Genomic DNA, 25,000 nt, shown 5'->3' with positions numbered 1-25,000 from the left:
CCTTAAACGTTTAAAACAAATCATGCCAGGTGTATATCAGTATACCGGTATAAGGGTATATCCCTTGTCACCTCAGCTCTGTAAATTGTTAAAGTAGTGAAAATTGAGATATGTATGATTAATATAGAGAGCATCATTATAAGGTCAGCTGGGTTGTGAAAAAGTAGAACCGTTTCTATGCTAATGTATATTGTATACGAAAGTTACATATATGGTACTACATTATATCAGATACACATGGAGTAACGTCATGTAATGTGGTACTAGCAGGGAGTATGAGTACAAGTCATGGTGTGTAAACATCCAGCATGTAGTTGGGGCAAGCGGAATACCGGAACATATCGGTTCTTAAAGGGGTCAGAAATCAGGTAAGCCAACACCAGACTTTACCATCAAGCAGCTAACTGTAATCCCTCCAGAAAATCTAGCCCACTCCGGGGAAAAAAGATGAGAGTATAAGCCACTTCGTAACAGGTATATCGCAAGTGGCCACGTTTCCATATTAGTGACGGGATATTTGCATAGCCTCTCTGCCTTCCATGCTGTGAACCCTTGGGTTCCAATGGGCTGAACTTTGCGTAGGTCCCGGTCACATCCCAGGAGATCGGCCGCATCTGTCCGGGGTGCGGTAAAGGGTATGTGCGCATTAGGTTTGCTGATGTCCTCAGAAGGGATATAGTAGACTGTGGTGTCCGAGTTATCACATTTCTGGACGCTTTGAGTCTCAGTCTGTTTCTTTGAGTTTGTGCCTCTATGCTCCCCATTATAGCTCTGCGATCTATGTACCTCAGTAGCAGGGTTCAGGATGCTAGACTGCATATCGTTATGCTGTTGTTTTGAGTCTATCCCCTCCACCTTACTAATATTGTCCTCATCTCCCACTTTATGATAAGGTCCCACTAAGGAAATGAGCCGAACGAAACGGCTTTGCATTTTCTTATCGAGATTAGTAAGCGCAAGTAGGATAGCTTTGTATGTTTCCGCCTCCATATTGAGGGCTTCAATTTAAAGGGACACTGAACCCAATTTTTTTCTTTTGTGATTCAGATAGAGCATGAACTTTTTTTTTTTTTTACTTTTTTTTTTTTGATCAATGGAGCATACAAGAAATAAAAAGAAATCACATTTTGTGCCACGCAGGGCCCATGACAAAGAGAAAAAAAAAAAAAGTATTACATAAAATTATAGAAGAATATTTGTCAATGTTATTAACATGTCATAAGATTTTGTTGAGTGCTCCACTGAGAATTTTTCTCTTAGACCCCCCCCCCTCCCTCCCCTTTTGGGTGCAAAAACAATTTGCTTAATTGCCTTGACTCATATGATATTCTATATCAGTGAGAAACAAACAAACAAACACAAAAAAAAAAAAAAAAAAAAAAAAAAAAAGGGAAAAAGGGGGAGGGGGGAAGGGGGAGAAAAGGGAAGGGGAAAAAGGGAAGGGGAGGCTACTCACTTTTGGAGAGAAGAGGGGGCGAGCTAACGAGATATTCATGGTTCCCTATCTTTCCTTCCTAATTACCAAATGCCAAGAAGAACTATTTCTGAGTTTTTAAATGGGAAGATCAAGTAATCAATTTCACTTTCATGGAGTGTCTTTATGAACAGTGCCCATTTATTAAAAAAATTCTTTATCTCCAATTCCTTGTCAATACTTGCACTTCTTTGTTCTATTACACATTGTTTTTTTAGATAATTTTTAACTTCAGTGATCGTTGGTAGTGTTCTCATTTTCCACTTTTTACAAATCAAATATCTGGAAGCTAGGATAGATAAGTTTATTAATTTTTCATTATTTTGATGAATATTTTCCCTATTTAAACATAAAATGATTTGATATAGTGATAAAGTGAGCATTTCGGCTTTCAAGGTAGTTTTAAGCCAATATTCTAATTTACTCCAATAACCTCTGATTTTGGGACAATGCCAAAACATATGTATAAGATTTGCTGCCGGGTAAGAGCACTTAGGGCATTTACTAAACTGTTGATTATGCACTCTGAGGCCTTTCTCCGGGGTGAAATAGGCCCTGTGCAAAAGTTTAATGTGCGCCTCTCGCCATGTAGCCGACAAAGTGGTTGCTGCCACTCTGTTGATTGACAACTGAAGAGTCTTTGCTTCAATATTGCTCTGGGGTATTAGGGAAGACCATATCTCTGCCATCTTATCCAGGGTGGGGGCATTCTTTTTAATGCTAAGTGTATGATAGCATGGGGCTATAGACATCTGCCCATTTTTATTTAAGATTGACCAGTTTTCCAGATTGCCTAACGTCCAATGCCAACCCGCTTCTTTAGTTAATTCAACAATAAAGTGTCTTACTTGCAGATATGCAAAAAAATCCTTATTGTCAAGATTATACTCATTTTTTAAATCTTCAAAGGTTTTAACACATTTTCTATCAGCATTAATTAGATATAATACCCTGTTGAGGCCATTATCATGCCATCTATTAAAGACCGCAGAATTGATGCCTGCTTGGAATTGTGGGTTTCCTATCAGAGGTAGGTGATTTGTGGCAGTACTAGTAATTGCTAAAAGCTTAGTTATTTTCCACCAAGCTTTAATGGGGTTATATATAGTTTTGAGATTTTTAATCTTTGTTGGAAGCTTTTTTGGCAGACAATGAATCATAGCAGATGGGAGGTAGGGTTCACAGACGTTGAGTTCTAGCTCATTATTTAATACATAGTTCTTGACAAAGATCCAATCCATTATGATGCGGGCTAAAAAGCTAAGATTATAAAATCTGATATTTGGGACTGCTAAACCTCCATAATCTCTTGGTGCAGTAAGTTTAGCAAGTGATATCTTAGATCTTTGGCCTTGCCACAAGAATTGCCTAAGCCACATATTAATAGAACGTATATCTTTCTCCAACAAAATCAAGGGCACATTTTGCAAGATATAAAGAAGTTTGGGGAGAAGAATCATTTTAAATAATTCTGATCGGCCAGATGTAGATAATGGTAAATGTTGCCAGTCTTTTAACTTTTCCTTTATAGTAGTTAGTATAGGAGTTATGTTAAGTTTATATAAATCTTTTAAGTTAGTTGGTATATGTATACCAAGATATCTGAAAGATTCAGAGACTGCAGTAAATGGTGTACTAAGGATAGAACTATTATTTCTTCTTAGCCAAAGTATCTCGGATTTTAATTTGTTGACTTTATAACCCGAAAAAGAACTAAAGTGATCTGTTATACAAATAAGTCTTGGTATATTATATTTTGTATTAGAGAGATAGATTAATAAGTCATCGGCATATAGTCCAGTTTTTATCTCATAGTTCCGAATTTTTATGCCATCAAGAGATTTTCTTATCATAATTGCTAAGGGTTCAATAGCTATATCAAAAAGAAGCGGGGAGAGAGGGCAGCCCTGCCGTGTCCCTCGTTCTATTGAGATAGGGGTAGAGATAGTGTTGTTTATTATCAGTTGTGTTTTGGATTGTTGATGCAGATTTTCTAAAAAATCAGGAAACTTTCCTTTAATCCCAAATTTTAATAAAGATGTTATTATGTGATTAAAGATTACTGAGTCAAACGCTTTTTCAGCGTCGATTGACAGAATAGCTAAGTCTGGGGTGCCCTCTCTCTCCGCCTCAGAAGAAGGAAGATTCTGAATATAATCCATTGTGACCAAGAGTTCTCTAATTTTTGCAGCGGAATTTCGCTTATTAAGAAAGCCCGCTTGATCCATGTGAATAATTCTCGTTAAAATGGATTGCATCCTATTTGCTAATATAGCCGTCATGATTTTGTAGTCAGAATTTAAGAGGGCGATTGGCCTATATGATTCTTTTTGTGATGGATCCTTTCCTCCTTTTAAGATCAAAGTCGTGAATGAAGAAGAAAAGGAGGAGAGGACCGGCTTACCATTAATGTATATTTTGTTATAAAGATTACTCAAGTAGGGCGTTATTTCAGGTGATAAAAGCTTATAAAATTCATTTGGGAGCCCGTCTGGGCCTGCTGCTTTATTGAGGGAAAGATTAGTGACTACCTTTTCTATTTCTTCTTTTGAGATAGGGGAATTAAGGATAGCTACTTCTTCAAGAGAGGCCAGGGGGCAGGTAATTTTATTCCAAAACTCTGTGGCTTGAGAAGCATCATATCCTCTGTTAGAATATATATTTCGAAAATATTCAGTAAATATATTCAGAATTTCTTCTGGTTCTGTTATCTGCTTCCCCTTGTGAGATAATCTTTCTATTATTGGCTTTTTTTCTTCATTTTTAACTAGTTTGGCAAGCATTTTTCCCGATTTGTTGCCAAATTTATATAATTTAGCCTGAAGTCTGATTTCTCTATTGGTTTCTTGAGTCATTAGAAAAGTGTCTCTGATAGATTTGGCGCGGACGTACTTTGCCCAATTTAGGGGGGTTTTTGCAAGTAAATAGTGATTATATGAATTGACCAGATAGTTATTTGTTTCTCTTTCTTTTAATTTTATCTTTTTAGCTAGTATGGCAGTAAAAGCAATGATTTCTCCTCTAAGCACGGCCTTTGCTGTTTCCCAAAATATATCTGGGTGCTCTATATATTCGCCATTAAAATTAAGATACTCAGTAAATTTGTCCTTGATCCACCTTTTAAATTTTGAGTCTGTTGCCAAATGATAAGGAAAAAAGAATCGCGATGTTTTCGATTTAGGGTGATCAAAGTGAAACTCGAGGGAAATAGGTCCATGGTCAGACAAAATAATTGGCATTATATCTGCTTTCACTTTGTATATAGGTATGGATTGGTCTATTAAAAACAGATCAATCCTGGAGAGGGTTTTATGAGCTTTTGATAGGCAGGTATAGTCTTGGACGTCAGGGTTCTGGGCTCTCCAAATATCACGTAACGCTAAATTATACTTAATCTGGTTAATTATTTTAGTGTCTAAGTTATCTTTTTTCTGCTTTAACTGTTTGAGATTTTTTCTTAATCTATCTAAGGGACAGTTTGGTGCCATATTGAAATCTCCTCCTAGTATTAAGTGCCCTTCACTGAATAAGAGAAGTTTAGATTGGATCATGCTCCAGAACTCTGGGTCATTAGTATTTGGTCCGTATAAATTACAAAGTGTATAAGTTATATTTAATAATTTTATTTTTACCAGGATATATCTCCCCCCGGAATCAGCCTCAGAGTGCAAAACCGTCACCCCAGATCTTTTACCAATTAGTATAGCCACACCTCTTTTTTTCCCAATACTTGGCGCTATCAAAATTTCTTTAACCCATTGCGTCTTTAATTTTAAAGATTCCTCTAAATTTAAGTGGGTTTCTTGTAAAAGGCCAATGTCAGCTTGGGTCTTTCGAAGATAGGCAAGTATCGCTTTTCGTTTGATAGGGGTTGAAATACCTCCCACATTCCAAGATACTATTTTTAAATTATTTGTCACTTGCGCCATTTATGTAAAGGGAAAGGGGAAGAAGGAAGAGAAAAAAAAAAAAAAAAAAAAAAAAAAGGGGGAAGAAATAAAACAAGGAGAAGGAGAGAAAAAAAAAAAAAAAAAAAAAAAAACACACTGTACATATATATGTATTGAACATGAATCACCCTAGGCCAGGGGGGCACCCTAGTCTCAAGGACCAAACTTTTATACAACAGAATCATTCCTTATTATGTTTGTGAATTCAGGGAGTTGAAGAAAGTTTCAGCCAGTCTGACATCCTCAAATAGATATGTTTTATCATTGGTTATTACTTTAAGTTTGGAAGGATATATTATAGTGGCGCGATGGCCGCTCTGTATAAACTTGGTGCAAATCGGGGCTAACTCTTTTCTCTTAGCAGCTGTATGGGCTGAAAAATCCTGAAAAATTAAGATCCTAGTCTTATCTATGAGGATTGGTTGGTTTTTTCTAAAATATTGCAATATCATGCTTTTATCTTGAAAATTAAGTAATCTTGCGATAATCGGTCTGGGACGATTACCATTTTTATTACCTGAGTGAGAGGTACCCAGTCTATGAGCTCTCTCCACCAATATCGGATGATAAGTTAAGGGGATTCCAAGGGCCTTTGTAAGTGTATCTGATATAAAACAAGATAAGTCATCATATTGTTTATCCTCTGGGAGCCCAATTATTCGTATGTTATTTCTCCTAGATCTGTTTTCCAGATCTTCCAACTTATTAAGGATTTTTTGGATATTATTGTTTGAAGTTTCTAAATTAGAATTGTGTCCTGCCGTTAAATCTTCTAGGTCAGACACTCTCTGCTCCATTTCTTGCAATCTATTGGAGAATTGCCTAATCTCTTGGGTTAATAGAGAAATGTCTTGTTTGATCTCTGCCCTAAGTGCCTCAAATTTAGGTGTGAGAGCTTCTGTAATACTTCCAACTAAGCTGTGTAAGTTGAGAGATTCTGGGGGGGGTACTACACTGTAAGGGGTTGATTGTGATTCAGTGACAGGATCCTGGGTATTTTTAGGCTTCCTGTCTCTGTTTCTAGCTGCCATAATTGGTGATGGTGTCTTAGATGCAGTGGATAAGAATTTGTCCATAGGCTACACACTTATTGTGTTAATAAAGATAAGAAATTTGTGGAGAGTGTTTTAGCAAGTGAGTGAAAGAAATAGGATAAAGGAGGAGAGCGCCTCTTTTAAGACCGGGAAGAATTGGGTTTTATTCTTCTCGTGTGAAGTTTATTTTAGGGGATGTGTAAGTGTTTTGGTGAAAAAAAAAAAAAAAAAAAAAAAAAGGGGGGAGAGAGAAAAACCAAGACCATATATCAATTGAAGTGATAGTGATAAGTGCTTAAAGTGACCTAAAGTAAATCGTGCAAAAAGAGTTGTACTTATTCTCAGTGATTTAGGATATTCGTGTTTTATGGCGCAGGCACACGACAGGAATTTATATCAATTTTGTGCTGAAGGCTTGAAAAAATATTCAGCTCTTAAGGTTGTCTAAACACCCAGTCTCTATTTATTACGTTAATATGAGGACAAAAGAGGTAGGACAGAGATTCACTTTACCTGTGTCTTATTTATGTTCTAAAAAGAGGTATGAACAGAGATTAGTGTCTTCTGGTATGTTATCTCAAGGGGTTGACCTTATACTATTTCAGTAGACTTTTTCTCTTTTTCTCTTTTTTTCTCTCCCTTTCCTTCTACTTAATTAAAATAAATGTGTTTGATTAGATTCTATTAGGGTTTCTTTGATTTTAGTTAGGACTAATCTCTGGCAGATTTTACCTGTAAAGGGTAGTTTTAACCAATTTAGCTGTATTGTCAGAGTTAGCCCCAAGATTATATTCCCTCTGTGTTTCTCTCTTGTCCCTGTCAATTTAGCCTCTTAATAAAAAATAGATGTTTGCTTATACTTGTGTTTCTTTATATAATAGTGAATTGATGTTACTATATTAATCAGTTAGCTTCTTAAATTTCTATACACTGTTATTGCAATTTGTCTTGCTGATAGTCTATTTTATAGTTAGGCTCCTCTGATTTCTATATACAAAAATTTGATAGCAAGTTAATACTGCTGTGCTAAGAGGATAGTTCTTTTTCTTTTTTTTCTCCCTTTCCCTTTCCCCTCCTTCCCCTCTCCCTTCTCTCTCCCTCCTCTTCGTATTTCTATATGCTATTGTTGTGATGGTTATCTAGAGTGTTTTATCTACAGGCCTCTTCAAATAACAGTAGAGTATAAACTAATACAATATTCAAGATCTTATATACCAAGCTTATAACTGTGGTTTACAATCAAGCGAAAGTTGCAAATTATGTTGCTCAGTATGTGTAGTTTTAAGGACATTAATGTATATTTAGCATAGCTTATATATACCTCTAACAACTTTAAAAAAGAGAGATTACCAAGCTGTTGTTAATGTGTTCTTATAGAGTAATACTTTCAAGTTGTTTTACTAATAATACATTTGCACCTAAACTCTCCTAGTCTCTATAGACAATGATAGAGAGAGAGAGTTATTTTTGACAGAGTCTATACATTCATTTTGTCATAGGTCTTTCCAAAAAAAATTTACTTAGGTTTCTTGGTTTTAGCAGGGGCTTTCCATCTTAAATCTATACAATTCAATTGTTAGTAGTCCATATCTGCTTAATCCCAAGGGGCAAACAATAGGATTGCGGCAGTAGAGAAAGTACATGCAAAAGTCATTTTATATATTGCATACTTTACCGACTCCTGATCAAGGCATACAGTGTCCATAAGATTTTCTCCAATAAGCCGGGCCTCCCCTACACGCAGCACCGGTGGGAGGGGAAGCACCGGTCAAGCAGGAGAAAGGGTAGTTGCAGGCCAAATTACCCGGTAGGTGACTGAGAGCTCAGCTCCGGCGTCTGGAAAGTCACTTCTGTCGGAGTCCGGGCAATCAGTGCAGTGGAAGATTAGGATCCGGATCTCTCACGCATCATCGGTGGAAGAGAAGTCCGGTCCAATCAGAAGTAGCGTTCAGCGTATCCCTACGCCTCTGTTCTCTTTCGTCTCTACGAACGATGTGCTCCAAGGCATCCAGAGAGCAGCATTCGGATCAGTCACCAGTCGACAGGGGAAAAAACTCTCACTCCAAGCCAGGTAGGAGTTACTAGATCCGGTAAGGTTGTGAGAGGGACTATGCGCTGATGATAAGTAGAAATGGCATCTTCTATATTTTTAGAGAGCCGGGTCCAAAGTGATATTAGACCTTTGTATTGTTAGTCAAGTCTTTGACCGGAGCTCAGGTATTTTTCTGCCCTTCGGGCTAGGTGGAAGCCGTGTGCAGATACCAGCAGTATAGAGGGAAAGTTTTAAGATAGTACAGATATTGAATGTACTAAATGCTAGTGTGTTAAAAAGTTCTCCCTTTTATGCTTCTCCGCTATTTATTGTAGCGGCTGCTAGTGGTTCTGTTGTTCAAACATTTAAAGCAGGAAGTTTTGCATAGATTTTATGGGTTCTTGAGAATACTGCTACATGCAGTTTTAGTGCTTTGAAGTGGCACTAAGTTGAGATTCCGGTAGCGTTAGTATTAGCTATTCAAGCCGCCCTGGGTCTAAGGGTTTGGGCGCAGCCTTCCCGCCATCAGGCTTGAAGGAAAGGTAAATCAGAGCAGGTGTCTTGCGTGACCATACACCTGTGCTCCTCCTCCGGAAGTCTAGAGCATGAACTTTTAAGCAACTTTCTAATTTACTCCTATTATCAAATGTTCTTCATTCTCTTGGAATCTTTATTTGAAATGCAAGAATGTAAGTTTAGATGCCGGCCCATTTTTTGTGAATAACCTAGGTTGTCCTTGCTGATTGGTGGATAAATTCATCCACCAATCAAAAACTGCTGTCCAGAGTTCTGAACCAAGAAAAAAGCTTAGATGCCTTCTTTTTTATATAAAGATAGCAAGAGAACGAAGAAACATTGATAATAGGAGTAAATTAGAAAGTTGCTTAAAATTGCATGCTCTATCTGAATCACGAAATAAATTTTTTGGGTTCAGTGTCCCTTTAAACTAGAAGATATAGTCAGCAGTTGATGTAGACCTGCTCGACCCAGGTTACCGGGGAGGGTGCCAAGATTCAGGAGAGATGCCGCCAGCTGAACACTTGACTATCCAGAACAGGGCTTGTAGGTCATGTATGCAGCTGAAAATGATCCACCTGGTGTTCCAGGATATAGGGAAGCAATAGTGTTAGTTTTTAAGGTTGGATGCTGCTGATGTCTCGAGATAGGCAACATATTTCTTAAACCTCGCTACAAGCCTTGATTTTTGTGGCCATATTGGTCGCCGCCTGGACACGCCCCCCGTAATGTTGGTGTGTTAATGTTTATGCTACTGCTACCTGCATGGTGTAAAGGCATAGCGTGTGAGTGAATGTGGCGCCTGACTGCAAGTGAAGCACCATTGCACGGCTTCTGTAATAGCTGGAGGCTTGTTTGGAGCACCTTGAATAAGGATTGTATCTAAGAGGTCAGTGAATGATCCAAGTCTTGCGTTCACATTATCCGGTAGCATCATCATCTCAGCAGCACAGCTCAAGAACTTAACCTACTTCAGACTGGAGTGTGTTGTTACACTTTGTGCCTGGATCATTTTGGGAACTGTGTTTTTGATTAACTATAACCGGAGCGTGTCCCTTGACACTTAAGTGCCTGGTATCTACTATCCCATTAAGACCGGCCTAGGTACATTCTAGCATGTGGGGTTGTTCAGTTTATTGCAAGTATGTGCTACTGAATTTTACACTGTGCAGGGTTGTATTCTGTGTATGTCTGTTCTATTTATGTGAGGAATTGGCAGATCTTTTGTTCTGTTCTTTTGCAATAAAAGCACAGTAATTTCAAGTGCAGCCTTGTCCTTCTTTAGCAATGTTGATTCCTTGCTCTATCCTTTTTCTCTGAGTGGCAACTAATTTGTTGGGACTGCTAGCACCTGTAGAAGCGCATATTATTGATACCGTGTGCACCTTTTTATTCTTGTGTTGTATCATTAAAGACAGATGTATGCATAGCGGATTAAAGGCTTACCAGAAGAAGGGAACACCATAACTCAAATCCACATCCCTTCTTAAATAAACACAAAACTGCTTGGGAAAATAATGGACTGTAGTCAATGTGTCCTTTTATAAAGATGAGATAAAATTGTTAAGAAAGGCATTGGGCTTTTCACCAACAACATACCTATTTCAGACAATAACTGATGTTAGTAAATTTGTAAATAATGAGTATAACAAAAACAGTATTCAGAAATAGATTTGGTAAGTTTACTAGAGTCTAAAAGCCAGTGAGTGTCCTTGAGGGTGCTGGGGATGCTAAGCAGCAAATCCTCAGCCATTACTCTTACACACCCTGTTCTGAAAGTTGTCTACAGCCACACACTCCCTTTTTTACATTTGCTTTGCTCAACCCTGGGCAAGAAGAGAGGTACATGGGAGAGAAGAGAGGTACATGGGAGGGCAGTGAGATTTCATTAAGAAAACCAGGCATGAGTAGAAGAAAATGATTACCCCTCCCTTACCTTTACTGTCCTCCACCCTTAGAGCAGAACTTAGTGGCAACACAATTTCTGAAAGCTTAGAACCAGCTGTGCTTAATGTCAAGTAGAATACAAAAACAAAATTTGATTACAGGTGTTTTGTTAAGCAATTAAAGGTATGCTGCACTGTACAATTTGTTTCCCTATTTTCCCAGTGACTTGTTAAATGGGCTGCATTGTATTAAATTGCTCCTTTAGGTTTAGATATGTTTTTCTTATTGAAACCACCACCCCTTGTCAAGAATATGCCTATTCAAATGGACTGAGCATAAAGGAAGAATGCCAGTTTATGTTATCTCTATTTATATACAAACATACATATGCAACACTTTTTCATAATGGATGTTGGTTTCAGTTAGCAAAAATAGTTCTTTCTTTTGCAAGAATAAACTTAAACAGAATAATTTTCAGTACATGTAATACCCTGAAGCACATTGGGAACACATAAAAGGAAAAAAAGAAGTTTCTTGTACAGTGTTTCTTTAATTTAACATGGCAATGAGTCACAGAGTAACAGAATAACAATTTAAAAATCTTTCTTAGGTGTGTGGCATCCCATCATTTTCAAGATTAGAACCTCTAATGTCAGATGTGTAAAATTGTATCTTGTTTTTTAGATTATCTACTTTTAATCAGACAGGAATTCAGTGATTGCCCATCCTATTCTGGCGAATGTTAATGTGCTTTGTTTTTTCTTCTCCATAACAAAAAGGTGTATTAGTGAAGCTAAAAGTAATACAGGGCTGTTGTGTGAACAGCCTATGCATTACAGTACACATAATGCAATCAATGTCTTGTGCTCTCTTTAGCACTTACAGTGTTAGCATGTATTATCGGAATGATTCCAGCAGCGAGGCGTATGAGCTGGTCCTGCCAGGGTGTACATCCCCATGTCCACTAAAACAATTCATCCAGTTGACAGCAGCGGTCATCCCTCAGGACTGGAGAAAGGAGTGCCAACTTAAGGAGCAGATCCAGAAAACAGGTAACAAAGAATGTTCTCTATTTTGTTTGCTTGTCAGTTACATGAGCCTGTTATAGCGACCAAAAAACTATCCACAGATGCATTATTTCTATATGGAATTCTATAGCAAATCTGATAATTTATTTGTTTTTGTTCTATTTTTTTTTTTTTTAACTGGCATTACTTCTATGTACACAAAATAATACTAACATTATTAAAGTTATTAGACCATTTGAAAGCACACCTACACATTTATTAAATGAGATATAAATATGTATAATTTTGACTAGACTGTCCCTTCAAGAATGCCATATCAAATGTGGTATTATACCTTACACCTTTAAAGTTGCTTAAAATTTCATGATCTATCTGAATCACAAAAGAAAAAAAAAAATGGGTTCAGTGTCCCTTTAAGAGGTTAATCCTCATATGGATTCAAATTGGGACATAGATATCCTTATTAGTTAAAGGGCCATGATACCCAAATGTTGAAACACTTGAAAGTGATGCAGCATGGCTGTAAAAAGCTGACTAGAAAATATCAACTGAACATCTCTATGTAAAAAAGAAAGATATTTTACCTCAAAAATTCCTCAGTAGCCATATCCCATTGCATTGTAAAGGACTTCTAAGCAGCAAATCAGTATGTCTGTCCCGGGACAGCTAAGGGAGTGAGCTTTCGTGCACCCTCATATTTCCCTATTCAGTTTAAGGAAGTTTACTATGAAATCTCATGAGAGTTAAGTGAAATCGCATGAGATCACAGTAAAAGGGTTCATGACCTCAGCACTGTTGATGCTGATTGGCTGCTGTTCATTTCTTCATTTTTTTTTACCTGAAGCTGAGCAACAGCAGAAGTATATTTTTTTACACAGAACTTACTCTGCTGAGCTGAGGAAATTGTGAGGTAAAATATCTTCCTTTTTTACATAGAGATGCTCAGGTGATATTTTCCTGTCAGCTTTTTACAGTTATACTGCATCAGTTTCAAGTGATTTAGCATATGAGTATTATGTCCCTTTAAGGATACATATTTTGGAGATATGGCACTGTATAGGTTAAAGGTATTCTGTGAAAGACTTAAAGTTTATTAATTTGGCTAAGGGGACTCATAATTCCTTTATTGGTAAACAGTAGAGGAAAGATGCAGCATTCTGATTAAATCAGTGGAATGCAGGGCACTATATTGAGTATTTATGTGATCTGACATATTTAGATCAGTTCAGAGAGGCTTATTGTCATAACGGTTAAGGAAACTGTGAGCCTTTTTAATTTTTTGCGCTCTTTTAAGTGGCGCAGTTAGTTTTTCGATCCGCTCACGTGACGCCTGCACTTCCGGTATATCGGAGCGGAGCTTAGTGAGATTGTATTGCTTTGAAGGTGTCTGGCATTGTGGATCTCTGTCAGCTCTAAGTTTTTGACATTTTTCTCATCAACGGATCGTTCTGTACTAAGAGGAGAAGATCCTTACAGGAAAGCATTGCTTCCTCTGACTAGTGGGGTGTCAATCCTGTACGGTAGGAGCCTCAGGAAATCTGAGGTTGCTTTGAAGGATCTTTTTATTGCTCTCTAAATGTCTAATAAAACTTGAAAATGTATTTTCTTTTCCATTATTATTTGAAGCTGAATTCTGTCATTATGGATTCAGAGTTAGATCAGTCTATGTCTGTTGATAAATGCTTACTATGTTTAGAGGCTCAAATTGTTTTGCCAATGCAATTTTGTTCCTCATGCTTATCTAAAACTTTAAAATTTAAAGACAAATTACTCCCTTCTGAGCCAAATGTCTTGCAGGATAATGCTGTAAGTGACATGCCTCAGCTTTCTCCTCAAACATCCCAAGCCTTAATTGTTTCCCATTCTGTGCCTTCTGTCTCCTCTCAACCACCTGGGGGTGTTTATTTACCTGGGGATTTTGCCACTCAGATTACTTCTGCAGTATAGGCGGCTTTGTCAGCTTTCCCTTCTTCGGGTAAGCGTAAGAGGAAATTTAAACATTTGACCCCTCTAAATCTGCGCTGGTCAACCTTTCTCAGTTGTCTGATAAAGAGAATACTTCAATAGCTTCTGAAGGTGAAATTTCAGACTCTGACACTTTGGCGGCAAAGTCTTCAGAATCTGAAGAGGATAATTCTAGATTTAAGCTTGAACACCTCTGGTTACTACTGAAAGAGGTTCTAGCTACTTTGGATGACTCTGAACCTTCGGTTGCTGCCAATCCCAATTCTTCAAAGGCCAAGCTTTTGGCTTTACCTTACAAGGGTAAAACTCTGTTTGGGCCTGGTCTGGCGGAAATCATTTCAGAGATTACAGGTTTAAAGGGATCTTTCCTACATCAGGACAAGACGAATAGACCTAAGGGTCGACAGACTTATAATTTTCATTCCTTTCACAGCTTTAAAGGACAGAAGTCTTCCTCTTCTTCTTCCAAACCAGACCAATCCAGGTCCTCTTGGAAATCCATCCAGCCTTGGAATAAGGGAAAGCAAAACAAGACACCTTCCGTTGATATAAATCAGCATGAAGGGTCCGCCCCCTATCTGATTTTGGATCAGGTGGGGGGCAGGCTTTCTCTTTTTCGACAGTCGTGGATATGAGATGTTCCAGATCCGTAGGCTGTGGGCATAGTATCTCAGGGTTACAAAATAGGATTCAAGTCTTCAGATTTCTCCTGTCAAGACTCTCCTTAAACCAGGTAAAGAGGGAGGCCTTCCTAAATTGCGTAAAGGACCTATCCTCCCTGGGAGTTATTGTTCCAGTCCCTCTGGAGGAACAAGGGCAAGGATTTTATTCAAATCTATTTGTGGTTCCCAAAAAGGAGGGAACTTTCTGACCCATCCTAGACCTCAAGTGTCTAAACAAAATCCTCAGGGTTCCATCCTTCAAGATGGAAAATATTTGTTCCATTCTTCCTTTGGTTTAGGAAGGTCAGTTCATGATGACCATAGACCTAAAGGATGCATATTTACATGTTCCCATTCACAGGGATCATCATTAGTTTCTAAGGTTTGCCTTTCTGGTCAAACATTTTCAATTTGTTGCACTTCCATTTGGTCTTGCCACAGCTCCCAGAATTTTCACAAAGGTTCTCAGAGCTCTATTGGCAGTGATCAGATCCCAGAGAATTGCTTTGGCGCCTTATCTAGATGACATCTCGAGTTATCTTTTCAAATAGAAAAAAATCTCATACAGAAATGTTAACTTTTCTACGTTCCCATGGGTGGAAAGTCAATCTGGAAAAGAGTTCTCTAGTTCCAGCTACAAGAGTGTGTTTCCTAGGGACAATCATAGATTACCTGTCCATGAAGATTTTCCTGACAGACGTTAGAAAATCCAAACTTCTTGCTGCTTGCCTTTCTCTCCAGTCTGCCTTTCATCTAAAAGTGGCTCAATGCATGGAGGTTATTGGTCTGATGGTGGCTTCCATGAACATCATTCCCTTTGTTCGGTTCCATCTGCAACCGCTGCAGCTTTGCATGCTCAATCAATGGAACGGAGACCATTCAGACTTATCACAGAGGATAAATCTGGACTCCCTGACAAGAGACTCTCTTTTGTGGTGGATTTCTCAGGAAAACCTGGCTCGGGGCACTTGCTTTCTGAGACCCTCCTGGGTGATTGTGACTACGGATGCCAGCCTATTAGGCTGGGTTGCAGTTTGGGGCTCTCTAAAAGCTCAGGGCCTTTGGACTCCAGAGGAGTCCCCTCTCCCATAAACATCTTGGAGTTGAGAGCAATTTTCAATGCCTTGATAGCTTTGCCTCATCTTTAGTCCGATTTATCAGATTCCAAGCAGACAATATCACCTAAGTGGCTTACATCAACCACCAGGGAGGAACTTGGAGTTCCTTGGCTATGAAGGAGGTGACTCGCATTCTGCAGTCAGAGGAAGCTCACAATTGTCTCCTATCTGCCATCCACATTCCAGGAGTGGACAATTCATCTCGGAGAGTGGGCCCTCCATCTAAAGGTGTTCTCAAGGATAACCCTCATGTGGGGGTTCCAGGGTTGGATCTGATGGTGTCTCATCAGAACGCCAAGCTTCTAAAGTACGGTTCAAGGTCAAGAGATCTTCAGGCCGCCCTGATAGATGCCCTGGTGGTTCCCATGGGATTTTGATCTAGCATACCTATTTCCTCCGTTTGCTCTCCTTCCACGAGTTATTGCTTGTATCAAGCAGGAGAGAGTGTCTGTGATTCTAATAGCTCCTGCCTGGCCTCTCAGGATCTGATTTGCAGAGCTGGTGAAGATGTCATCTCTTCCACCTTGGAGGTTACCTCTGAGGAAGGACCTTCTAAATTCACGGTCCTTTCCTCCATCCAAATCTGGATTCTCTGAAGCTGACTGCTTTGAGATTGAATGCCTAGTTCTATCTAGACGTGGGTTTTCGGAAGCGGTCATTGATACTATGCTTCAGGCTCCTAAACCAGTTACTCGCAGGATTTACCATAAGGTATGGCGTAAAACATAATTTATGTAAGAACTTACCTGATAAATTCATTTCTTTCATATTGGCAAGAGTCCATGAGCTAGTGACATATGGGATATACAATCCTACCAGGAGGGGCAGAGTTTCCCAAACCTCAAAATGCCTATAAATACACCCCTCACCACACCCACAATTCAGTTTAATGAATAGCAAAGAAGTGGGGTGATAAAGAAAGGAGTAAAAAGCGTCAACAAAGGAATTTGGAAATAATTGTGCTTTATATAAAAAATATCATAACCACCATAAAAAAGGGGGTGGGCCTCGTGGACTCTTGCCAATATGAAAGAAATGAATTTATCAGGTAAGTTCTTACATAAAGTATGTTTTCTTTCATGTAATTGGCAAAAGTCCATGAGCTAGTGACGTATGGGATAGCAATACCCAAGTCACTAGAGAGGGAGGAATAAAAATGAAAACAGCTATTTTCCGCTGAAAAAATTAATCCACAACCCAAAATATAAGTTAATTCTCATAAATGTGAGGAAAAAACTTAAATAAAAAGTAGAAAAATCAAACTGAAACAGCTGCCTGAAGAACTTTTCTACCGAAAACTGCTTCCGAAGAAGCAAATACATCAAAATGGTAGACTTTAGTAAATGTATGCAAAGAAGACCAAGTAGCAGCTTTGCAAATCTGATCAACTGAAGCTTCTTTCTTAAAAGCCCAGGAAGTGGAAACTGATCTAGTAGAATGAGCTGTAATTCTCTGAGGTGGGGCTTGACCCGACTCCAAATAGGCTTGATGAATCAAAAGTTTTAACCACGAGGCCAAGGAAATGGCAGAAGCCTTCTGACCTTTTCTGGAACCAGAAAAGATAACAAATAGACTAGAAATCTTCCTGAAATCTTTAGTTGCTTCAACATAATATTTCAAAGCTCTCACCACATCCAAAGAATGTAAAGATCTCTCCAAAGAATTCTTAGGATTAGGACACAAGGAAGGAACAACAATTTCTCCATTAATGTTGTTAGAATTAACAACCTTAGGTAAGAATTTAAATGAAGTCCGCAAAACTGCCTTATCCTGATGAAAAATCAGAAAAGGAGATTCACAAGAGAGAGCGGATAATTCAGAAACTCTTATAGCAGTAGAGATGGCCAAAAGAAACAACACTTTCCAAGAAAGTAGGTTAATGTCCAAAGAATGCACAGGCTCAAACGGAGGAGCCTGTAAAGCCTTCAAAACCAAATTAAGACTCCAAGGAGGAGAGATTGATTTAATGACAGGCTTGATACGAACCAAAGCCTGCACAAAACAATGAATATCAGGAAGTTTAACAAATCTAACTTTGAAATAAAACAGAAAGAGCAGAGATTTGTCCTTTCAAGGAACTTGCAGACAAACCATTATCCAAACCATCCTGAAGAAACTGTAAAATTCTAGGAATTCTAAAAGAATGCCAAGAGAATTTCTGAGAAGAACACCACTGTAAAATTCTAGGAATTCTAAAAGAATGCCAAGAGAATTTATGAGAAGAACACCATGAAAATAAGTCTTACAAACTCGATAATAAATCTTTCTAGAAACAGATTTACGAGCCTGCAACATAGTATTAATCACTGAGTCAGAGAAACCTCTATGACTAAGCACTAAGCGTTTAATTTCCATACCTTCAAATTTAATGATTTGAGATCCTGATGGAAAAAACAGACCTTGAGATAGAAGGTCTGGCCTTAATGGAAGTGGCCAAGGTTGGAAACTGGACATCTGAACAAGATCCGCATACCAAAACCTGTGAGACGAATGCTCCATGATGATTTTGGAAATCACTCTTGGAAGAAGAACTAGAGGCGGGAAAATATAAGCAGGTTGATAACACCAAGGAAGTGTCAATGCATCCACTGCTTCCGCCTGAGGATCCCTGGACCTGGACAGGTACCTGGGAAGTTTCTTGTTTAGATGAGATGCCATCAGATCTATTTCTGGAAGCCCCCACATCTGAACAACTTGAGAAAACACATCTGGGTGGAGAGACCATTCTCCCGGATGTAAAGTCTGACGACTGAGGTAAACCGCTTCCCAATTGTCTATACCTGGGATATGAACCGCAGAAATTAGACAGGAGCTGGATTCCGCCTAAACAAGTATCCAAGATACTTCTTTCATAGCTTGAGGACTGTGAGTCCCACCCTGATGATTGACATATGCCACAGTTGTGATATTGTCTGTCTGAAAACAAATGAATGGTTCTCTCTTCAACAGAGGCCAAAACTGAAGAGCCCTGAGAATCTCACGGAGTTCCAAAATATTGATTGGTAATCTCGTCTCTTGAGATTTCCAAACCCCTTGTGCTGTCAGAGATTCCCAAACAGCTCCCCAACCTGAAAGACTCGCATCTGTTGTGATCACAGTCCAGGTTGGACGAACGAAAGAGGCCCCTAGAATTATACGATGGTGATCTAACCACCAAGTCAGAGAAAGTCGAACATTGGGATTTAAGGGTATTAATTGTGATATCCTTGTATAATCCCTGCACCATTGGTTCAGTATACAAAGCTGGAGAGGTCTCATATGAAAACGAGCAAAGGGGATCGCATCTGATGCTGCAGTCATGAGACCTAAAACTTCCATGCACATAGCTACTGAAGGGAATGACTGAGACTGAAGGTTCCGACAGGCTGCAACCAATTTCAAACGTCTCTTGTCTGTTAGATTCAGTGTCCATGACTTTGTCTCTATCTGGAAACCTAAAAAAGGTTACCTTTGTCTGAGGAATAAAAAATAACTTTTTGGTAAATTGATCCTCCAACCATGTTTTTGAAGAAACAACACTAGTTGATTTGTGTGAGATTCTGCAGAACGTAAAGACTGAGCGAATACCAAGATATTGTCCAAATAAGGAAACACCGCAATACCCCGCTCTAAAAGATTATTGGAGCTATCGCTAGGCCAGAAGGAAGAGCAACACATTGGTAATGCTTGTCTAGAAAAGAGAATCTCAGGAACTGATAGTGATCTGGATGAATCGGAATATGAAGATATACATCCTGTAAGTCTATTGTGGACATATAATGCCCTTGCTGAACAAAAGGCAGAATAGTCCTTATAGTCACCATTTTGAAAGCTGGTACTCTTACATATCGATTCAAAATCTTTAGATCGAAAACTGTTCTGAATTAATTTTCTTTCTTTGGGACAATGAATAGATTTGTATAAAACCCCAGACCCTGTTCCTGAAACAGAACTGGCATGATTACCCCTGATAACTCCAGGTCTGAAACACACTTCAGGAAAGCCTGAGCCTTTACTGGGTTTGCTGGAATGCGTGAGAGAAAAAATCTTCTTACAGGCAGTCTTACTCTGAATCCTTTTCTGTACCCCTGAGAGACAATACTCTGAATCCAATGATTTTGGACCGAATTGATCCAAACATCTTTGAAAAATTTTAATCTGCCCCCTACCAGCTGAGCTGGAATGAGGGCTGCACCTTCATGTGGTCTTGGGGGCTGGCTTTGATCTCTTAAATGGCTTGGATTTATTCCAATTTGAAGAAGAATTCCAATTGGAAACAGATTCCTTGGGGGAAGGATTATGTTTCTGTTCCTTATTTTGTCGAAAGGAACGAAAACGGTAAGAAGCTTTACATTTACCCTTAGATATTTTATCCTGAGGCAAAAAAACTCCCTTCCCCCCAGTGACAGTTGAAATTATTGAATCCAACTGAGAACCAAATAATTTATTACCTTGGAAAGAAAGAGATAGCAATCTGGACTTAGAAGTCATATCAGTATTCCAAGATTTGAGCCACAAAGCTCTTCTAGCTAAAATAGCTAAATACATAGATTTAACATCAATTTTGATAATATCAAAAATGGCATCACAAATTAAATTATTAGCATGTTGAATCAACTTAACAATGCTAGACAAATCATGATCCGACCAAAAAGTTAAAGCAGCTTCAACATCAGCCAAAGAAATTGCAGGCCTAAGAAAATGACCTGAATATAAATAAGCTTTCCTTAGGTATGATTCAAGTTTCCTATCTAAAGGATCTTTAAAAGAAGTACTATCTTCCATAGGAATAGTAGTACGTTTAGCAAGAGTAGAGATAGCCCCATCAACTTTGGGGATCTTTTCCCAAAACTCCAATCTAACTGCTGGCAAAGGATACAATTTTTTAAACCTTGAAGAAGGAATAAAAGAAGTACCAGGCCTATTCCATTCTTTAGAAATAATATCAGAAATAGCATCAGGAACTGGAAAAACCCCTGGAATAACCACAGGAGGTTTATAAACAGAATTTAAACGTTTGCTAGTTTTAATAACAAGAGGACTAGTTTCCTCCATATCTAATGTAATCAACACTTCTTTTAACAAAGAACGAATATACTCCATTTTAAATAAATAAGAGGATTTGTCGGTGTCAATATCTGAGGCAGGATCTTCTGAATCAGATAGATCCTAATCAGAGAAGGATAATTCAGTATGTTGCTGGTCATTTGAAATTTCATCAACCGTATGAGAAGTTTTAAAAGACCTTTTACGTTTATTAGAAGGCGGAATGGCAGACAAAGCCTTCTGAATAGAATCAGAAATAAATTATTTTAAATTTACAGGTATATCTTGTGCATTAGATGTTGAGGGAACAGCAACAGGTAATGAACTACTACTGATGGATACATTCTCTGCATGTAAAAGTTTATCATGACAACTATTACAAACCACAGCTGGAGGTATAACCTCCACAAGTTTACAACAAATGCACTTAGCTTTGGTAGAACTGTTATCAGGCCGCAGGGTTCCAAAAGTGATTTCTGAGACAGGATCAGATTGAGACATCTTGCAAATGTAAGAGAAAAAAACAACATATAAAGCAATATTATCAATTTCCTTATATGGCAGTTTTAGGAATGGGAAAAAATGCAAACAGCATAGCCCTCTGACATAGAAAAAAGGCAAGAGGCAAATAGGAATGGGGACTTAAACAATGAAAATATTTGTCACCAAGTATGACGCACAACAAACAGAAAAATATTTTTTGGTGCCAAAAACGTCCGGAAATGACACACTCGCGTCATAGATGATGCAACCTTGTGAAGGACTCGGCGTCAACTAAGACGCCGGAAATGACGAATTTGCGTCAACGAACGTAACTTCGCCCCAAGAATGACACAATAAACTTTGGCATTTTGCACCCTCGCGAGCCTAATTCTGCCCGTGAATTTAAAAGACAGTCAATTTGAAAAAGAGACTATACCCCAGGTAAGAAATACATTTTTTATAAAAAAGCATTTCCCAGATATGAAACTGCAAAAGGAAATATACTGAAAACCTGAATCATGGTAAATATAAGTACAATACATATATTTAGAACTTTATATAAATACATAAAGTGCCAAACCATAGCTGAGAGTGTCTTAAGTAATGAAAACATACTTACCAAAAGACACCCATCCACATATAGCAGATAGCCAAACCAGTACTGAAACAGTTATCAGTAGAGGTAATGGAATATGAGAGTATATTGTCGATCTGAATAAGGGAGGTAGGAGATGAATCTCTATGACTGATAACAGAGAACCTATGAAATAGATCCCCCGTGAGGAAAACCAGTGCATTCAATAGGTGATACTCCCTTCACATCCCTCTGACATTCACTGTACTCTGAGAGAAAAGGGGCTTCAAAATGCTGAGAAGCGCATATCAACGTAGAAATCTTAGCACAAAATTACTTCACCGCCTCCATAGGAGGCAAAGTTTGTAAAAACTGAATTGTGGGTGTGGTGAGGGGTGTATTTATAGGCATTTTGAGGTTTGGGAAACTTTGCCCCTCCTGGTAGGATTGTATATCCCATACGTCACTAGCTCATGGACTCTTGCCAATTACCTGAAAGAAATATCTTTTTTGGTGCAAAGCTAAAGGCTTCTCCTGGAGTCAGGTGAATTTTGTCGTTTCTTCAGGATGGTCTGGATAAAGGGTTTTCAGTCAGTACTCTGAAGAGTCAGATTTCTGCTCTGTCTATTCGTTTACACAAACGTCTGGCAGATTTACCAGATGTTCAAGCTTTTGTTTAGTCCCTGGTCAGAATCAGGCCTGTGTCTAAACCTGTTGCTCCTCCCTGGAGCCTTAACCTTGTTCTTAAAGTTTTGCAGCAGGCTCTGTTTGAGCCGATGCATGCTGTTGATATAAAGTTGTTATCTTGGAAGGTTTTGTTTCTCCTTGCTATTTCTTCCGCTCACAGAGTTTCTGAGCTTTTAGCTCTGCAGTGTGATTCCCTGTACCTTATTTTTCATGCAGATAAGGCGGTCCTTCGTTCTAAATTGGGTTTTCTCCCTAAGGTAGTCTCGGATCAAAACATTAATCAGGAAATTGTTGTTCCTTTTTGTCCTAATCCTTCTTCTCATAAGGAATGTCTTTTGCATAACTTGGATGTGGTGCGTGCTCTAAAATTTTACCTTCAAGCTACTAAAGATTTTCGGCAATCTTATGCCCTGTTTGTTGTTTTCTCTGGAAAGCTTAAGGGTCAGAAGGCCACTTCTACTACTCTTTCCCTCTGGTTAAGAAGTATGATTCATTTTGCTTATGAGACTGCTGGACAGCAGCCTCCTGAGACAATTTCAACTCATTCCACGAGGGCTGTCTCCTCTTCTTGGGCTTTCAAAAATGAAGCTTCTGTGGAACAGATTTGCAAAGGGGCAACATGGACCTCTTTGCATACTTTTTCCAAATTCTATAAATTTGATACTTTTGCCTCGGCTGAGACAAAGAGGTGGTGCCTTCAAGAGGTGGTGCCTTCTGTTTAGGTCCTGCCTTATTGTCCCTCCCTGTTCATTCCGTGCACTCTAGCTTGGGTATTGGTTCCCACTAGTAATTTGAATGATGTTGTGGACTTTCATTGTCATAAGAAAGAAAACAAAATGTATGCTTACCTGATAAATTTCTTTCTTTCCGGATCCCGCCCGCTTTTTCATTATAATTTGGTCGTTTTTTTTTGAGTAAACCTCAGGCACATTTTTCACCCTTGTGTTTCTTCTTTTTCAATTTTTCTTCGGCTGAATGACTGAGGATTTTGGGTAAGGGAAGTTACATTTAACAGCTTTGCTGGGGTGCTCTTTGCCTCGTCTTCTGGCCAGGAGTTGAATATCCCACTAGTAATTGATATGACATTGTGGACTCTCCATGTCCGGAAATACATTTATCAGGTAAGCATAAATTTAGTTTTTTGATGTTTCTGTCAAGACAACTTATAAGCCAATGTTAAAAATATTAGTAATAACTGAGCATGACTTGATTCTGCAAATGATTTGCTTGTTAGTCAATAACTATGAATAAGGCTTTGGTAAAAGTGATTCTTGCAGAGTTACGGCTGGATGGCTGCAGTCTACATCCTATGTTGTTCAAGCATGAATGGAATATGGTTGGGTTAAAAAATCTGATATTTCTAAACCCGTGGCTGTAATAATGGATTGTGCAACCTTTTTATACTATAGATTATTTTTTTTTATCAAAGGGACAGTCTACACCAGAATTGTTATTGTTAAAAAAGATAATCCCTTTATTGCCCATTCACTAGTTTTGCACAACCAACACAGTTATATTAATATACTTTTTACCTCTGTGATTACCTTGTATCTAAGCCTCTGCAAACTTCCCCCTTATTTCAGTTCTTTTGAATGACATCCATTTTAGCCAACCAGAGCTGGCTCACTGGAACTCCACGTGCATGAGCACAGTGTTATCTATATGAAACACGTGAACTAACACCCTCTAGTGGTGAAAAACTGTCAAAATGCCCTGAGAGAAGAGGCAGCCTTCAAGGGCTTAGAAATTAGCATATGAACCTCCTAGGTTTAGCTTTCAACTAAGAATATCAAGAGAACAAAGAAAAATTGGTAATAAAAGTAAATTGGGAAATTTTTTAAAATTACATGCCCTATCTGAATCATGAAAGTTTATTTTGGACTAAACTGTCCCGTTAAGTAGGGGGCATTTGTGATGAATGTTCAGTAGAAAAGGGGGCTGTGGCTGGAAAGAGTTTGGAAACCACTAAACCAAACTGGTTATGAAGTTTCCTAATATTAAAATGTAAAGATTGAATTTTGTCTTTCTTGCTCTAGCAACGAGTAAATTCATGTCAGACCAGTAGGATGAGATTTATTTTATAATACTCCTTCAATTCCTCTGCCTTCTCTTTTAATTCAAAAGATCAAGCAATACATGCAGATTCTGATTTTTTTTTTTTTAAATATTTAAACCTGAACCTCATAGCTTAACAGCTTGTTTTCTTAAAGGGATAGTCAAGTCAAAATTTAACTTTCATGATTCAGATAGAGCATGCAATTTTAATCAACTTTCTAATTTACTCCTATTATCAAATTTGCTTCGTTCTCTTGGTACCGTTATTTGAAAATGCAAAAATGTAAGTTTAGCAGCCAGCCCATTTTTGGTTCAGTACCTGGGTAGCGCTTTCTGATTGGTGTCTAAATGTACCCACCAGTCAGCAAGCGCTACCTAGGTGCTGAACCAAAAATGGGCCAGCTCCTAAGCTTACATTCAAATAAAGATACCAAGAGAACGAAGAAAAATTGTTAATAGGAGTAAATTAGAAAGTTGCTTAAAATTGCATGCTCTATCTGAATCATAATT

General features: G+C 38.4%; 1 protein-coding gene across 1 annotated transcript in view; it reads left to right on the top strand.

The window, feature by feature from the left end:
• LOC128638691 (testicular acid phosphatase homolog) overlaps positions 1 to 25,000 on the top strand; it is a 259,980-nt gene that overhangs the window by 229,021 nt on the left and 5,959 nt on the right. The window contains exon 10 of the mRNA XM_053690813.1: positions 11,770 to 11,945. Within this exon, the coding sequence (XP_053546788.1) occupies positions 11,770 to 11,945 (176 nt within the window). The remainder of the gene's footprint in view (positions 1 to 11,769; positions 11,946 to 25,000) is intronic.

This window comes from Bombina bombina, chromosome 8 (assembly GCF_027579735.1).
Source record: "Bombina bombina isolate aBomBom1 chromosome 8, aBomBom1.pri, whole genome shotgun sequence".
NCBI classification, from domain to species: domain Eukaryota; kingdom Metazoa; phylum Chordata; class Amphibia; order Anura; family Bombinatoridae; genus Bombina; species Bombina bombina.
This window is presented reverse-complemented; position numbering and strand designations above follow the sequence as displayed.